Here is an 11779-nt window from a genome sequence, read left to right on the forward strand (position 1 = left end):
AAATATTAACTAAGTAACATAATCAAATTTTAAAAATAAGTGACAATGAAAGCTGATTTACCAAAATATTCCAATAATAACGACGTTACAAAGTCTCTAAAAACACACGGGCTCTATTGTTGGAAGTTCCCTTTAAAAGTAGGATTAATAATGATGTGCGAAGGCACTAACCTCATTAACAGCCACACTACATAAATATCCTGCTGCTGTTGTGACAGCCTATCTGCTTTGATTCACACAATAACATTTGAGAAATGTGCTAACTTATAATCCAGTTACTTGTTCTTCAAATACGCAAGGTATCAAGACGAGCTGGGACCAGAAAAGCGGCGCATTTTTAAACTGAAACCAGACTGACAGACGCTTGCACAACTTGTACCTTTGGAAAGGACCAACTCGCAGCTAACCGTTCTTAGCTCCCATTTTAAAGGGCTGCTTTCACTTTAACGTTTGTAAGACAGTTACAAACATCACAGCTAATTAAAACCCGATTAAAATTACGGAAGACGGACTGATAAACGCGGGCCGGCTGAGAGCAACAGGGTTTGTAACGCCGTCCCGCCTGGGGGGGGCGCTGCTCGTACCTATCGACCCCGAGAAGCCCTGGGGGATACCGGTGCCATAAGTGTTTCTGGCAGCGCTGAGGTCGCCCGTCTCCGAGCCGCTCCTCCATCCCCCTTCCCCGACACCACCGGGGGCAGCGGGGGGACCGCAGCCCCGAGGCCTCGGCCCTTCCGTGGGGCACCGAGCCCAGCCAACACAGCCATGCCTCTACCTGGCCCCGTTAGATCTTACGTCTAGATGTTGCTTCCCCCCCAGAGGCGGTCGGCCCCGGAGGGCAGAGCCCTCCTTCACCCTTCAGCGCGGCCCCCCTCACCGCGGAGCCGCCACGGTCCCCGCCTGCTGCCCCGCACAGGGGGGAAACATCACTCAGCCCCTTCAGGGCCGCGCAGCCACCCCGTCCCCTCACCTCTCACGCCGGGAGCCATGATTCTTGAGGGCCCCACCGACGCCAGCGCCCGCCCGCCGACCACCTCTCCAAAATGGCGGAACGTTTGAATTTGGCGCTAAGAGCCGCAGGCAGTGTGGCCCCACCTCCTCCTCCTCGAAGCCAGCATGGGCGCGGCCATTTCGCTCCTTCCCCGCCCCGCTCCGGCGTTTTTCTTGCCATTGGCTGGAAGGTCCTTCGCCCCCTTCACGTGACGGGGGAGTGACGGAAAGGAAGAGGTGTGTTGGTTGTGTCCCAGTCGGGCCGCCGTCCTCTGGCGCGGCCCGGAAGTGTGTGTTTGTGTGCGGGGAGGCGGTGCCAGCAGCAGCGCAGCTTTGGTCGGGGGCAGCGGCCATGAGCAAAAGGAACCAGGTCTCCTACGTGCGGCCGGCCGAGCCCGCCTTCCTCAGCCGCTTCAAGCGGCAGGTCGGGTATCGGGAGGGGCCCACGGTGGAAACCAAGGTAACGGCCTGGCCTCCCTCCCCTCCACGCTGGGGCAGCGCGGCCTTCCCTCCGCGGGGGCTCGTGTGGGGGCCCTGCTTCCCTTCACGCCGCGGCCAGCCCCTCGCCGGCGGTGAGAAGGGGTAGCGCCCTCCCCACGGGTCCTCCCCTGCCACGATGTCCCCTTTGGGGCCTAAAACGAAGGCCCCCGTCGCAGGCGTTTCCAGGCTTTACCCCTGTAGGGCGAGGGCTAGCAGTAGTTACCCGCTTAAAATTAACCGAAACGGCCTTTGTAGCTTGTGTTTGCTTCTGTGTCGGAGATTTAAAAGAACAGCTAAAATCCAGTGCCTCGCCCTGTCGCTGTTTTAATAGCTGTGGTGATGGTGGTGCCCTTTGCAGAGCAGCCAGCGTCGGCCTGTCAGTGCCCAAGTAGTCTGTGGGCACAAGGGGGGAAACAGTGATGATGTCCCAGCTGTAACGTCTGTCTAGACAGGAATTAAAAAAAAAAAGGAGAAAAAAGGTATTTTAAGAGTATAAAAATATATTGGAAAGGGGTTAGCACCATCCTAACATCAGGTCAGCAGACGCAAACGCTGGTGTGATGGCCAGGAAGGCAGGGCAGGGGCAGTAGGGTTTGAGCCAGCTTGTTAAAAGGCAGCCTTTTCTGAAGACGTTCTTTTTTTTCTATGTTTTGAATGTGCTTTTGCATGTGATTCCTGCTAACTGTAAGGTTTTACAGGATGCCTTAAGAAAGAGGCCCATCATTACTCATGATGAGCTGGAATTTGAGAGAAAATCATGTCTTCAGTAGATTAGTACAAACTGTTTCACTTCCTGAGGAAGATTGCATTTTGTCTATCTCTTCATAACTTCAATGGATTACAGTACTACTATGTATACTTTTCCTTAGAAGATTTAGGTTTTCAGTTCCTGTAATATCGCCACACTTCATGTTGTTGCACCAATGTTTCCATGCTAGCAAGTTTATTTGTATAAAATTTTATTCCAAATGATTCTTCTGTCTCAAAGCACAAGTTTGAGAGAGTGGAAACAGGAACACGGTCTTCCCATTTACAAGGATTTGTTTAGGCAGCTTTAATAACAAAGCCACCATGAACTCCCTTTCCCTTTGCGTTGTTTTGAGTACAGCATCGAAGACTCAAATTCAGACCCATGCATTTAAGATTTTCTCAGTGTTGCATGGCATGTACAGTAAAGATAATGAACAAAAGGAATTAATTTCTTACTTTCCAAGTTCCTACTATTTTGGTCTTTAATTGAAAGAGTCCATCCTGTTTATTTCTGGGGGATGCTATGTGTCAGTAGTAGAATTGGAGTACCATTTGCACAAAGCATGTTGGGAGGGCCTGGCACTGGCAGCTGTGCCAGGTCTCCTCACTAGCCTTACTGCAGCAGTAAAGCCAAAGAGTACTAGTCCACTCTTAGCAGTTGTGATTTAATGTGGTGATCAGAATTGTTTTTACTTCTCTCCTGCCTAGAGGGAGCAGCTTCCGCTTGCAGATGACGATAGTGAGAACGGCAGTGACAAGGAAGATGAGCAGCCTCAAGTGGTAACACTGAAAAAAGGGGACTTAACTGCTGAAGAAGCAATGAAAATTAAACAGCAGATCAAAGAGGCCTTAAAGTCAAATGAATCAGGTGAATTTCAAACTACTAATTTTTACCTTTGTATAGCCAAAGAGAGATAACTTTTAAAAAGGAGCCTGATACTTGCTCAGTTTTCTTCTTTAACCTGTCTTTCTACCTGTCTTGTTGTGCCATTTGGATTTGGTAATTCAGGTTTGTGCTCTCCCTATGTAGAAGGATGTGTTAAAACTGAAATGGTATAGATGGAGAAGTCAAGTAACGGTACTAGGAGAAAATACATTGAGAATCTTAGATTTTTGAAAAGCAGATGGATGAAAAATTCATTTTTGTAATGTAGGTTAGCTTGAAATTAAATAAAACTACATCTGTTTTGTTTCTGCAGGTAGATATATGTATATGTAAGGTGTAACCAGCTAGTGGACTGAGGGCAGTGTTTATATAATTTTAACTCCTCTGAGAAAATGTGTTCAGCTTCAGGCTTACTTCCTGGTCAATTATTGTTGAAGTGTAATGCGTGTGCTTGGTGTTGCAGTTTGTAAAGTTGTCTCATGTTTTGTTTTTTTTTCCAAAAGTGGGATCACTCTCCTAGTGTGGGGAGAAATGTCAACCTATTGCAAAGAAATGGCATGATTCTTTCTAAGCATTGGTTTCGTTTTTATATAAGCAACTTGAATTTTGAATGATCACAGTAGGAGGAAAAATTATATTGTAAGGCTGGGCAAAAAGAAGTAGTTGTCCATGAGAATCTATTGAGGTGGAGTCCATGCTGTGAAAAAAGTCCAAAAGAGCTACCAAGTTGAATACACAGTATGAAATGGAAGCATATTTGAATAGAGTAACTGAACTTCTTTGGTGGAAAAAGACATTCTTAAGACATAATTGCATGTAGTGAGGCAGTGTTGTGTCCCTGTAGGACTTTGGCACCTCTGCTTATTACCCCTTCAGCCCTTCAGTAATAACTTGCATTTGGAGGAAAAAAAAACCCACAGTAGTAGGTAAGCAGGGGTGTTGAATCACTATGCCCTGGGGACTGCTGCCCTCTGTTCTGCATTATTGTGTTACTATTCGTTCGTCTGCCTTTGCTGTTAATATGAGGTCTTGGCCTCCTTTTCCTTTCTTTGGCTTACGGGAATAAACAGGGTAAGTGCTACTGTGCTCCTCTGCTATGGAGAGGACCTGGTGTGAAATTTTTAATGAAGGTGTGGGTAACTGTGCTACAGCTTGCTGAAGGCTTTTTTGAGTCTTTGTCCATCTTTGCACTGTCAGTCTGACCTCTAGATTTAAATTCTGATTTCTAGTCAGAGACAGGTATTTAGACAGCTGGTTACTTCCAGTTTAATAAAGAGAGTTTTGAGTAATGCGTTAATTTCTTTTCTTTTTTTTGGATAATTGTCAGTTCTGAAAATTGGAAGTATAAGGAAAGTTTGATACTGCATGATTTGATTACATTTCTTGTTGCTTTGATTTTTTTTCCCCAGAGTTGAAAGAGAAATTAATTTAACGGCTGCTAGACCATAATATATAGCCCCAAATCAGATCATTTGTGAAATTATGTGAAGCTAAAAATGTAGCAGGGAAGTAAATTTTCTAACTGATAATCTTCTTTTCCACCGTGCACCAATCCCAAGGCACTTTAATAGTAAGTAATGTGCTGCTAACTTTCTGTTGTGAATAGAAACTGTTAGTTTTTCAAAACAGGGAAAGTACTCGGTTTTGAGATTCTGCCTTCTCTTTTATATCTGTGCTGATTGTCTTTGTTTGAAGATCCTTGTCTTCAGGCTTTAGGATATTATTCTAGGATTTTTCATATCTCATTTACATCCTTTCTCCTTCATTTTCTTCTATAACCAGTTTGACACGGCTACACTTTTTTTTTTATTTATTTCAGGCACCAGCAGTTCCTGTGACTTGCATTTTCTTTTACAGAAACACTTGAGTAACGCTTTTGCATTAATTTGGCAAAACCAGCTGATTAATGTCCTAGTTGCACTTAGTTGCCTCCTAAGGCAGAGCAAAATTTAGTGAGGCTTGTACGTTGGCTCTTGCAAGTATAGTCACAGGGCACTTTTTTATTTAGGACTGAACCCTTCCCATATGAGAAAATGCCCTTCCATATTGAAATATTTTTCTCCATGGAGGACTGAATTAGAGGCTTTTTAAAAAGAAGTCATTTGTTTATCAACACTCATTTTGCTTAATATTTTTATGCAGCATTTTATAAATCATTACTATTGGTTCAGAGACAAAGAAAAAAGATCGTGTGAGAAATTCAATTTGCACAAAAGAAAAGATGGCAATTACTGCAAGATACTTTATCCCAGCCTTCATTATAGTCTATGGAATTGATTTTTCTACTGCTTCTCTAGTTCACCTGGCCTCTGGGACACTCCGATACATGCAGATGACCAAATTTGGCAGAAGGTGTCCTTACTCAATTTCAAAGTCTCTTAATATTATTCTTGTCGCATTCTATATGCTGGGCTTGGAGAAGGACAAGAGAGGGGAGAGGCAAGGAGAATACAGTCCTTGCTGTCTTGGGTATTGGACCTCTTTCCTTAGCTTAAGCAGCTGTTACATCAGATACGTATCACAGAGTTCATGTTGCTGTTCATCACGTGAACAGCAGGAATCTAAATTGAAGCTAATTTTACAGTATTTAAGTAACAAAAACTTTCCCAAGTGTCCTCATAAATGATTGAGACTGAATATCTGAGCAAGACTGGCCTTTTCATGTTCGTAATACCAGTGTGCGGAATTCCAGTAGTAAATGCTTCCAAAGGTACGCATAGAGATGGGTGGCCAGAAAGCACTAGAAGGAGCATCTGAAACGGCTGACCTGAACTTCTAACCTTAGAAACCATTAAGAAATTTGCCAGGTTATCATAAAGTTTTTCCAGCCTTTGTCATTGAATAGACATATATCTTGAAATACTGTTTGCGCTGCTCCTCCTGTTGTTCCTGCCAGCTTAGTGGTGTTTCCTGTTCTTGCCTCATTGATCCACGCGGACAGAAACTGCTGAAAAATGGTGCTGCTATCCACAGAAATGACTACTACATAAAAAACACAGTAAACTGAAGAGCAGTGCTTCTTTTTCAGACCTTCATTTCTACTTCTCTTGTAATATATAATTTGCAATTAAAAGAGAAGAAAAAAATTTTCTGAATGTGTGGCTTCTTAATGTCACTTGTGAAGGGAGTTTTCAGCTCAATGTTTGATTGTGCCCCTCTTAGTTGACCACTTAAAGGTTTGTGATCCAAACAAAAGCAGCGATGACTAAGAACAGTCAGAATTTGAACTGCTACTGTAGTTTGTGGACTCTTTTTTCAGAAGTGGATTTTATTTTTTCTTCTGTAATGCTTTCATGTTGGTTGTGTTTTACTTTGTGTGTTTCAGTGTGTTTATCAGAAATCCTGCTTCCATAATTTGTAATACTGATACAGTCTTTTATCAGGGCTCTCTATAAAAACTACCAACACTGAGATTGTTTCTTCAGTCTTTTCTTTGCATTGCTTAATACAAGTCAGTTTTTGGAGGTCATGGGTAAAAACAAGAAAAGGCAGCTGGCACATAAGAGTCTGGTAAAATTAGAAATTACCAGCTGGAAAAGACAATCTTAACAGATCAACACAAATTTCTTGAGCTGCTACATCAAATTCTTTCAAAAAGTATAGTCTGCCTTTTCTCCCTCTTTCCACAAGTTGCTTAGGTAAGGCTGGGCCCGCTGTGTTTCTGCATCTGCTTCATTCTTTGTCAAGCGCTGCCAACACATCATTGCTTTCTGAAGTTGGCCTGGGCTTCCTGCTGAAAGGAATGTCCTTGAGCATATAATGAAATGTTGACAGTGTTTAACCAGGCCAAGAGCTAAAATCTTTTCCTTTGATGCAGAATGATCCGCAAATAGTATTGAGGCCCTGGAGGTCTGAGCTAAGCGAGTTGCCATTTTGGTGGAGTTTTTGAGCTTTGCTCTGTTTATGCACTTATTAAGAGTTTAAATTCATATTGCAAAGATACCTATCAGTTTCTCCATCTGGCAGACAAGATGAAATGATTTTGTGCAGTTCATAATGTGGGTAGCAAGAGAGTTGGGGGTAAAGTTGAAAATTCTGACTTCCATTTTTATATGGAGTATGAGTACATAGTTGTTTATCCAATTTATTTTGTGGATATGCTTTCATTAGGTTTTTAGGGGCTTCTTTTTTCAATTTACTATTCTAAGAAATGTAGTAATTGCTCTTTAAAAGAGTGTCCAATGAGATTTTTTGATGCTCCTCATGCTTATGCAGTAGCTGGTTGCTTTGAGCCAGCTGTACTGGTACTGTATACAGTCTGTGTGCTGACTGGCTCAAGTATATACACAGTTGGGTCTGCTTATAAGTGATATTTTTTTCTTATGGATGCTTTTTTTTTTTTTTCAGAATTTGACTTATATCATGTGCCTCAGATCTTGTTTAAGGTAGCAGATCTGGATTTCCAAATAAACAGTGTAGTTAACCAACAATTAGTAAAGGGAATTATTTTATATTTAACTTCAGAGCCTTGAAATGGAGGCAGTTATGTGAAAAAATACTTTGAATTTTTAATGCAACTTCTGAGAAAAATGGTATGTAGTGCATTTTGATTGGTTGGGTGTGATATGTTTTCAGAAAGAGTTATGTTTCTCTGCCAGAATTTATCATAGGCACTTCCTAAACCTCTGTATCCCCAGTACAGCATCTAAACACCTAAGCTTTCCATGCAGAATTCACAATGGATCCATTGACAAGTATGCTTATCGTATCTACCATTTATTATTGCTGGTAATTCCTTGTAATTGTAATGCTTTTCTAATGCACCAGTACTGAAATACTTTCCCCAAACGTGGTTAGTTATTTTCTGCATAATAGTGTTCTCATGAACTACTGCTGAAGCGTGCATTCTGTAGAAGTAATTGACAGAATTGGTGCTTTGTTTTTTAAGCTAGGTTTCTTCTTCAAAAGGGTTTGTGAAACTTAAGGAATTATAAGTAAAGGTTCCTAATGAGCTTGATGATTTTAATTCGTACCACACAACCCTTAAGACACAAGATTTAATAGTTGTAATGTTTGGAGCATGCACTGAAGAGTGTTTCAGCCAATGCTGTGCATGATAACACTGAAATGTTAGTCTTCTGCCATAATGCTTATGAATTGAGGAAAGAATTCGTGCTAAAGACAAAAGGTATTTATGGATTATAGATAAATAGCACATAATCTTGTCAAACACATGTAGATTGTTAGTAAATTTCTGTTGAATAATGAATTTCACAAAAGTACTTTAGGAAAAATATCTTGCACAGAACCTATGTTTCTTTAACATCCTGTCACATATACATTACACAAATTGCAAAATACTGCAGCATGAGCCTTTCTGTCTGATTCATGACTTTACAGTTACACTTTTTTTTTCCCCCAGAAATATTGCCTTGATGCCGTTACTTGTGCAGTAGCTTTCCTCCTCTGCATGATAATCCTGGAAGGGACTCCTCTTGTTTATAGAATTTTTATTCGCTCTAGTACATACAGAGGAGCAGAATTAGTCAGTTGGAATAGTTTGGTGATTTTGCAGGTACAAAGAAACCCTAAAACTTTCATCCTATATGATAATAAAAGGCAGGTTTATGACCATGTAATCATTTCAGCTGTCTCAGCAGGACAGGGTATATTAGAAGAAAAAGGAAAGCTTTGTCTTGTATATGTGCCATTTTGTTCTTTAAAGAGATACCGTAATTCTGAAATAAGTGCATTTGTTGTCATGGATTTTACAAATGGTGAAGTGGAATTAGAGGATCCTATAAAGTTGTCCTCTCCATTTTGATAAGTGGATGCAGCTGGATTGTGTGGGAAAAGCTCTGCAGCTCACAGTCTCTTCTAAGTTAAGGCTCTGGTTATTAAGAATCCATTTCTAATAGTAACTGCAGGAGAAATGTCTTCAAGGGCTGGTTGCTATGGAGCAGATGTGTGTGCATGAAGGACATTCATCAATACAGACTTTGTGGCCAAGAAATACATTTTCATGATTGTTGTATTCTACCAGAGGTCTCGCTGATCTTGGTTCTGGGGGAAAAGAAAAGATAATAGTGAAGGTCTGTATGTGTGCATGAACATGTGCAGATGAGTTCTGATTTTACTGTCTTTGTTATAGATGGTGAACCAGAACCTGCTGATGGAAAAATTATGTTCAGGAAGCCAGCCAAACGTTCATCAGAGAAGGTTTTGGACTTCAATGTAAGTTCAAGTAAGAAGATGAAAGAGGCAAAGAAAACTAAGAGAGAAGCAACTACTCCTCAGAGTCCAGCTAAGCAAATAAAAAATAGCAGTCTCCTCTCATTTGATGATGAGGAAAATGATGATTAAGAGTTGTATTTTTTTATATTTTACTTACCCTTCTAGGGATCTGAGTAAGATTGTTTTTGTAGAAATTGAAGCATGGTGTCTGAGTCGTCTCTTACTTTGTTATAGTCCAACTAGAGAAACATAGTATAAAAGTAGCAAGAGTTAAGTCTTTGCAGTTCAGATGGAACTATATGAACAGTATTTCATGTCTTTATTTTAAAAGAGAATCTAACCATGTGTGTAAAAGCTATTTGAGATCACAAATGAGTAGCAAAATATACCTGTACATACCTAGTTTATCTAAATTTTCAATCAATACATTTTAAAATGTCCTCCATTACTAAAAATTTATTTCTTCGCTATTTACTGGACTTAGTTGACAGTTGTGTGGTTTTTTACCAGTTACTGTTGACTTGACATTCAAAAGAGAGAGACTTCGTTGCTGTGGAACAGAGACTAAAGTTTTCTGCCTCATAGCATAGCAAAAATTTGCACTAACTTTTGCACATGTGGTTCAGCAGATTAGCTCTTCACAGAGCCCTGGCAGTAAGTTAGTCTGCAGTTGCTAAAATCGTATAGTCTTAATTCTGTCTTTGGTGAAAGCAGTCTAAGAAGCATCAAATTCATTTGAATTGATTGTGCTAGCAAGATATAAAAGATTTTTGTAGTCGATGGTATCAACTAATGCGAAAGAAAGATGCCTAAACCCTTAGAGATTGTGCACTTTGGTTGTCATCACACTGATGGGCTCAGTGGTTTGGTGGTGGGGTTTTTTTGAAGTATATTTGTTCCAGTTGGCTACATATTTGCTTATAATTATTTGGGATCTCAAACAGCTTATTTTAAAAAAATGTATTTAATCTTTAATCTGTGAAAAGCGTTATTTTGGTTTTCTTCAAGTAGGAAATTGTAAACAGGAAATTTAGGTCAAGAAATGTGATAGCTGTGATACAAAGTTTTAAAATTTTTCAGTTGCCCATATACAGTACACTGAAAGTGATCATTTCTGTACCATTTCTGTAACAGGATGTGCTGAAATTGAAAATAACACTGAGAGCTGATGGAATTGGGGAGAACAAGGTGGTGGAAATGGGATTAGTGGCTTTGAAATTATTTGGAAGAATGGTGTGTTCTGTAACCATATTTAAGGAAGACCCGAGACTGCTGCAGAATTACAGGGTACAAGGCAATGAAACCAGTTCTGCTGCGTGACAGGACATTCAAAATTATTTGGGCTGTAAAGCTTCATTGAGGAGCAAATTTGAAGTTGCTGTGTGAAACAGCTGGTTTTACTGTGTTAATCTGGTATTAAAACAATAAATTATGTTTTCTGTAAGTGGTCCAAAGATATTTAATGAGAATTTCAGTGCATAAAATGGGATTTTTTTGTCACCTGATAATGAAGCCTCTTACCACTACTACCTGTACATACTAACTTCCTGCAGCATCAGATGCAAGTCTGCATACTATTTCATAGTGATTGTGTGAGTGCATGTTACCCTAATTTTGAAAACTAATAGATCTGTTGTGCTTTCAGAAAATTAAAAACAGACCCATAAATGTATATTAAAGTCATCTTATAGCACTGGCCTGATATTAGAACTGCCAGAGAGGTACAGTGTGACAACCTGATTATTTCCATGAGGACATGTTACATTTATAAATACATAATTATTCTGTATTCTGCATATATAAAAAGAAAATCAAATGTAGGAAGAAGAGATACAGAATCAAAGGTTCCCAGGGATTAATCTTTCTATTTATTTTGTATACTTAAAACTTGTTTGAATCCATTAAATATATATATACACACCCATGAGAAATCTTGTAGCATTACAGTATACTGTATATACAGTATGCAGTATACTTGAGCATATTTCAACAGCTGAGTAAATACCTGACTTGCTGAGACTCCTCTGAAAGAATGAATTAACCATTGACTGCTTACTTAAACTTTTCTGATTCTGTTCATCAGCACAAAAATACGCTTTCTTACATTTATTTTTTGCACAGCCTGAAAGCTCTTCACTTTAGCTGTGAGGCAGTTTAGGAGACATGGCTATCAAGAGATAAATGCTTGCCAAGGATCAGAGGGAATTTGGATTTACCTTAAAATTAGAGAGGGCCTCCCAAATATGCAGCTGATTTGGCATGTTCAAAATAAGATTGAGCTCTTGTTTGAATGGGGTTAAGTCATTGCATTTAAACAGAAATTACTATTTCCAGTGAAAGACTTGTGAGACTGAAGTCCAGTAAAAAGAGGGTTACCTTAAAATACTGGGTACAGTAACTTTGGCTTAATCATGTTCCTTGCCCTACAACTTCAGGTGATAGTTGTCTAGCATGCAAATAAGTTAATTTGGTTTACTTGGAAGTAATATAAGGAAAGGC

General features: G+C 40.2%; 2 protein-coding genes across 3 annotated transcripts in view; one reads left to right on the forward strand and one right to left on the reverse strand.

Moving 5' to 3' along the window:
• KIF15 (kinesin family member 15) overlaps positions 1 to 1154 on the reverse strand; it is a 40467-nt gene extending 39313 nt beyond the window's left edge. Inside the window, exon 1 of one of the 2 annotated variants that reach the window (XM_074575243.1) lies at positions 971 to 1154. In XM_074575243.1, the coding sequence (XP_074431344.1) occupies positions 971 to 989 (19 nt within the window). In that variant the 5' untranslated portion in view covers positions 990 to 1154. The remainder of the gene's footprint in view (positions 1 to 970) is intronic. The other variant, XM_074575242.1, reaches the window with a different exon arrangement.
• A 49-nt stretch (positions 1155 to 1203) lies between these two features.
• Positions 1204 to 10724, forward strand: KIAA1143 (KIAA1143 ortholog). Its single transcript, XM_074575245.1, has 3 exons — positions 1204 to 1450; positions 2929 to 3088; positions 9198 to 10724. Exons 1-3 carry the CDS (start codon positions 1343 to 1345, stop codon positions 9407 to 9409), a joined length of 480 nt encoding a protein of 159 aa, XP_074431346.1. The 5' UTR covers positions 1204 to 1342; the 3' UTR covers positions 9410 to 10724.
• The last annotated feature ends 1055 nt before the right edge of the window (positions 10725 to 11779 follow it).

This window comes from Larus michahellis, chromosome 2 (assembly GCF_964199755.1).
Source record: "Larus michahellis chromosome 2, bLarMic1.1, whole genome shotgun sequence".
NCBI classification, from domain to species: domain Eukaryota; kingdom Metazoa; phylum Chordata; class Aves; order Charadriiformes; family Laridae; genus Larus; species Larus michahellis.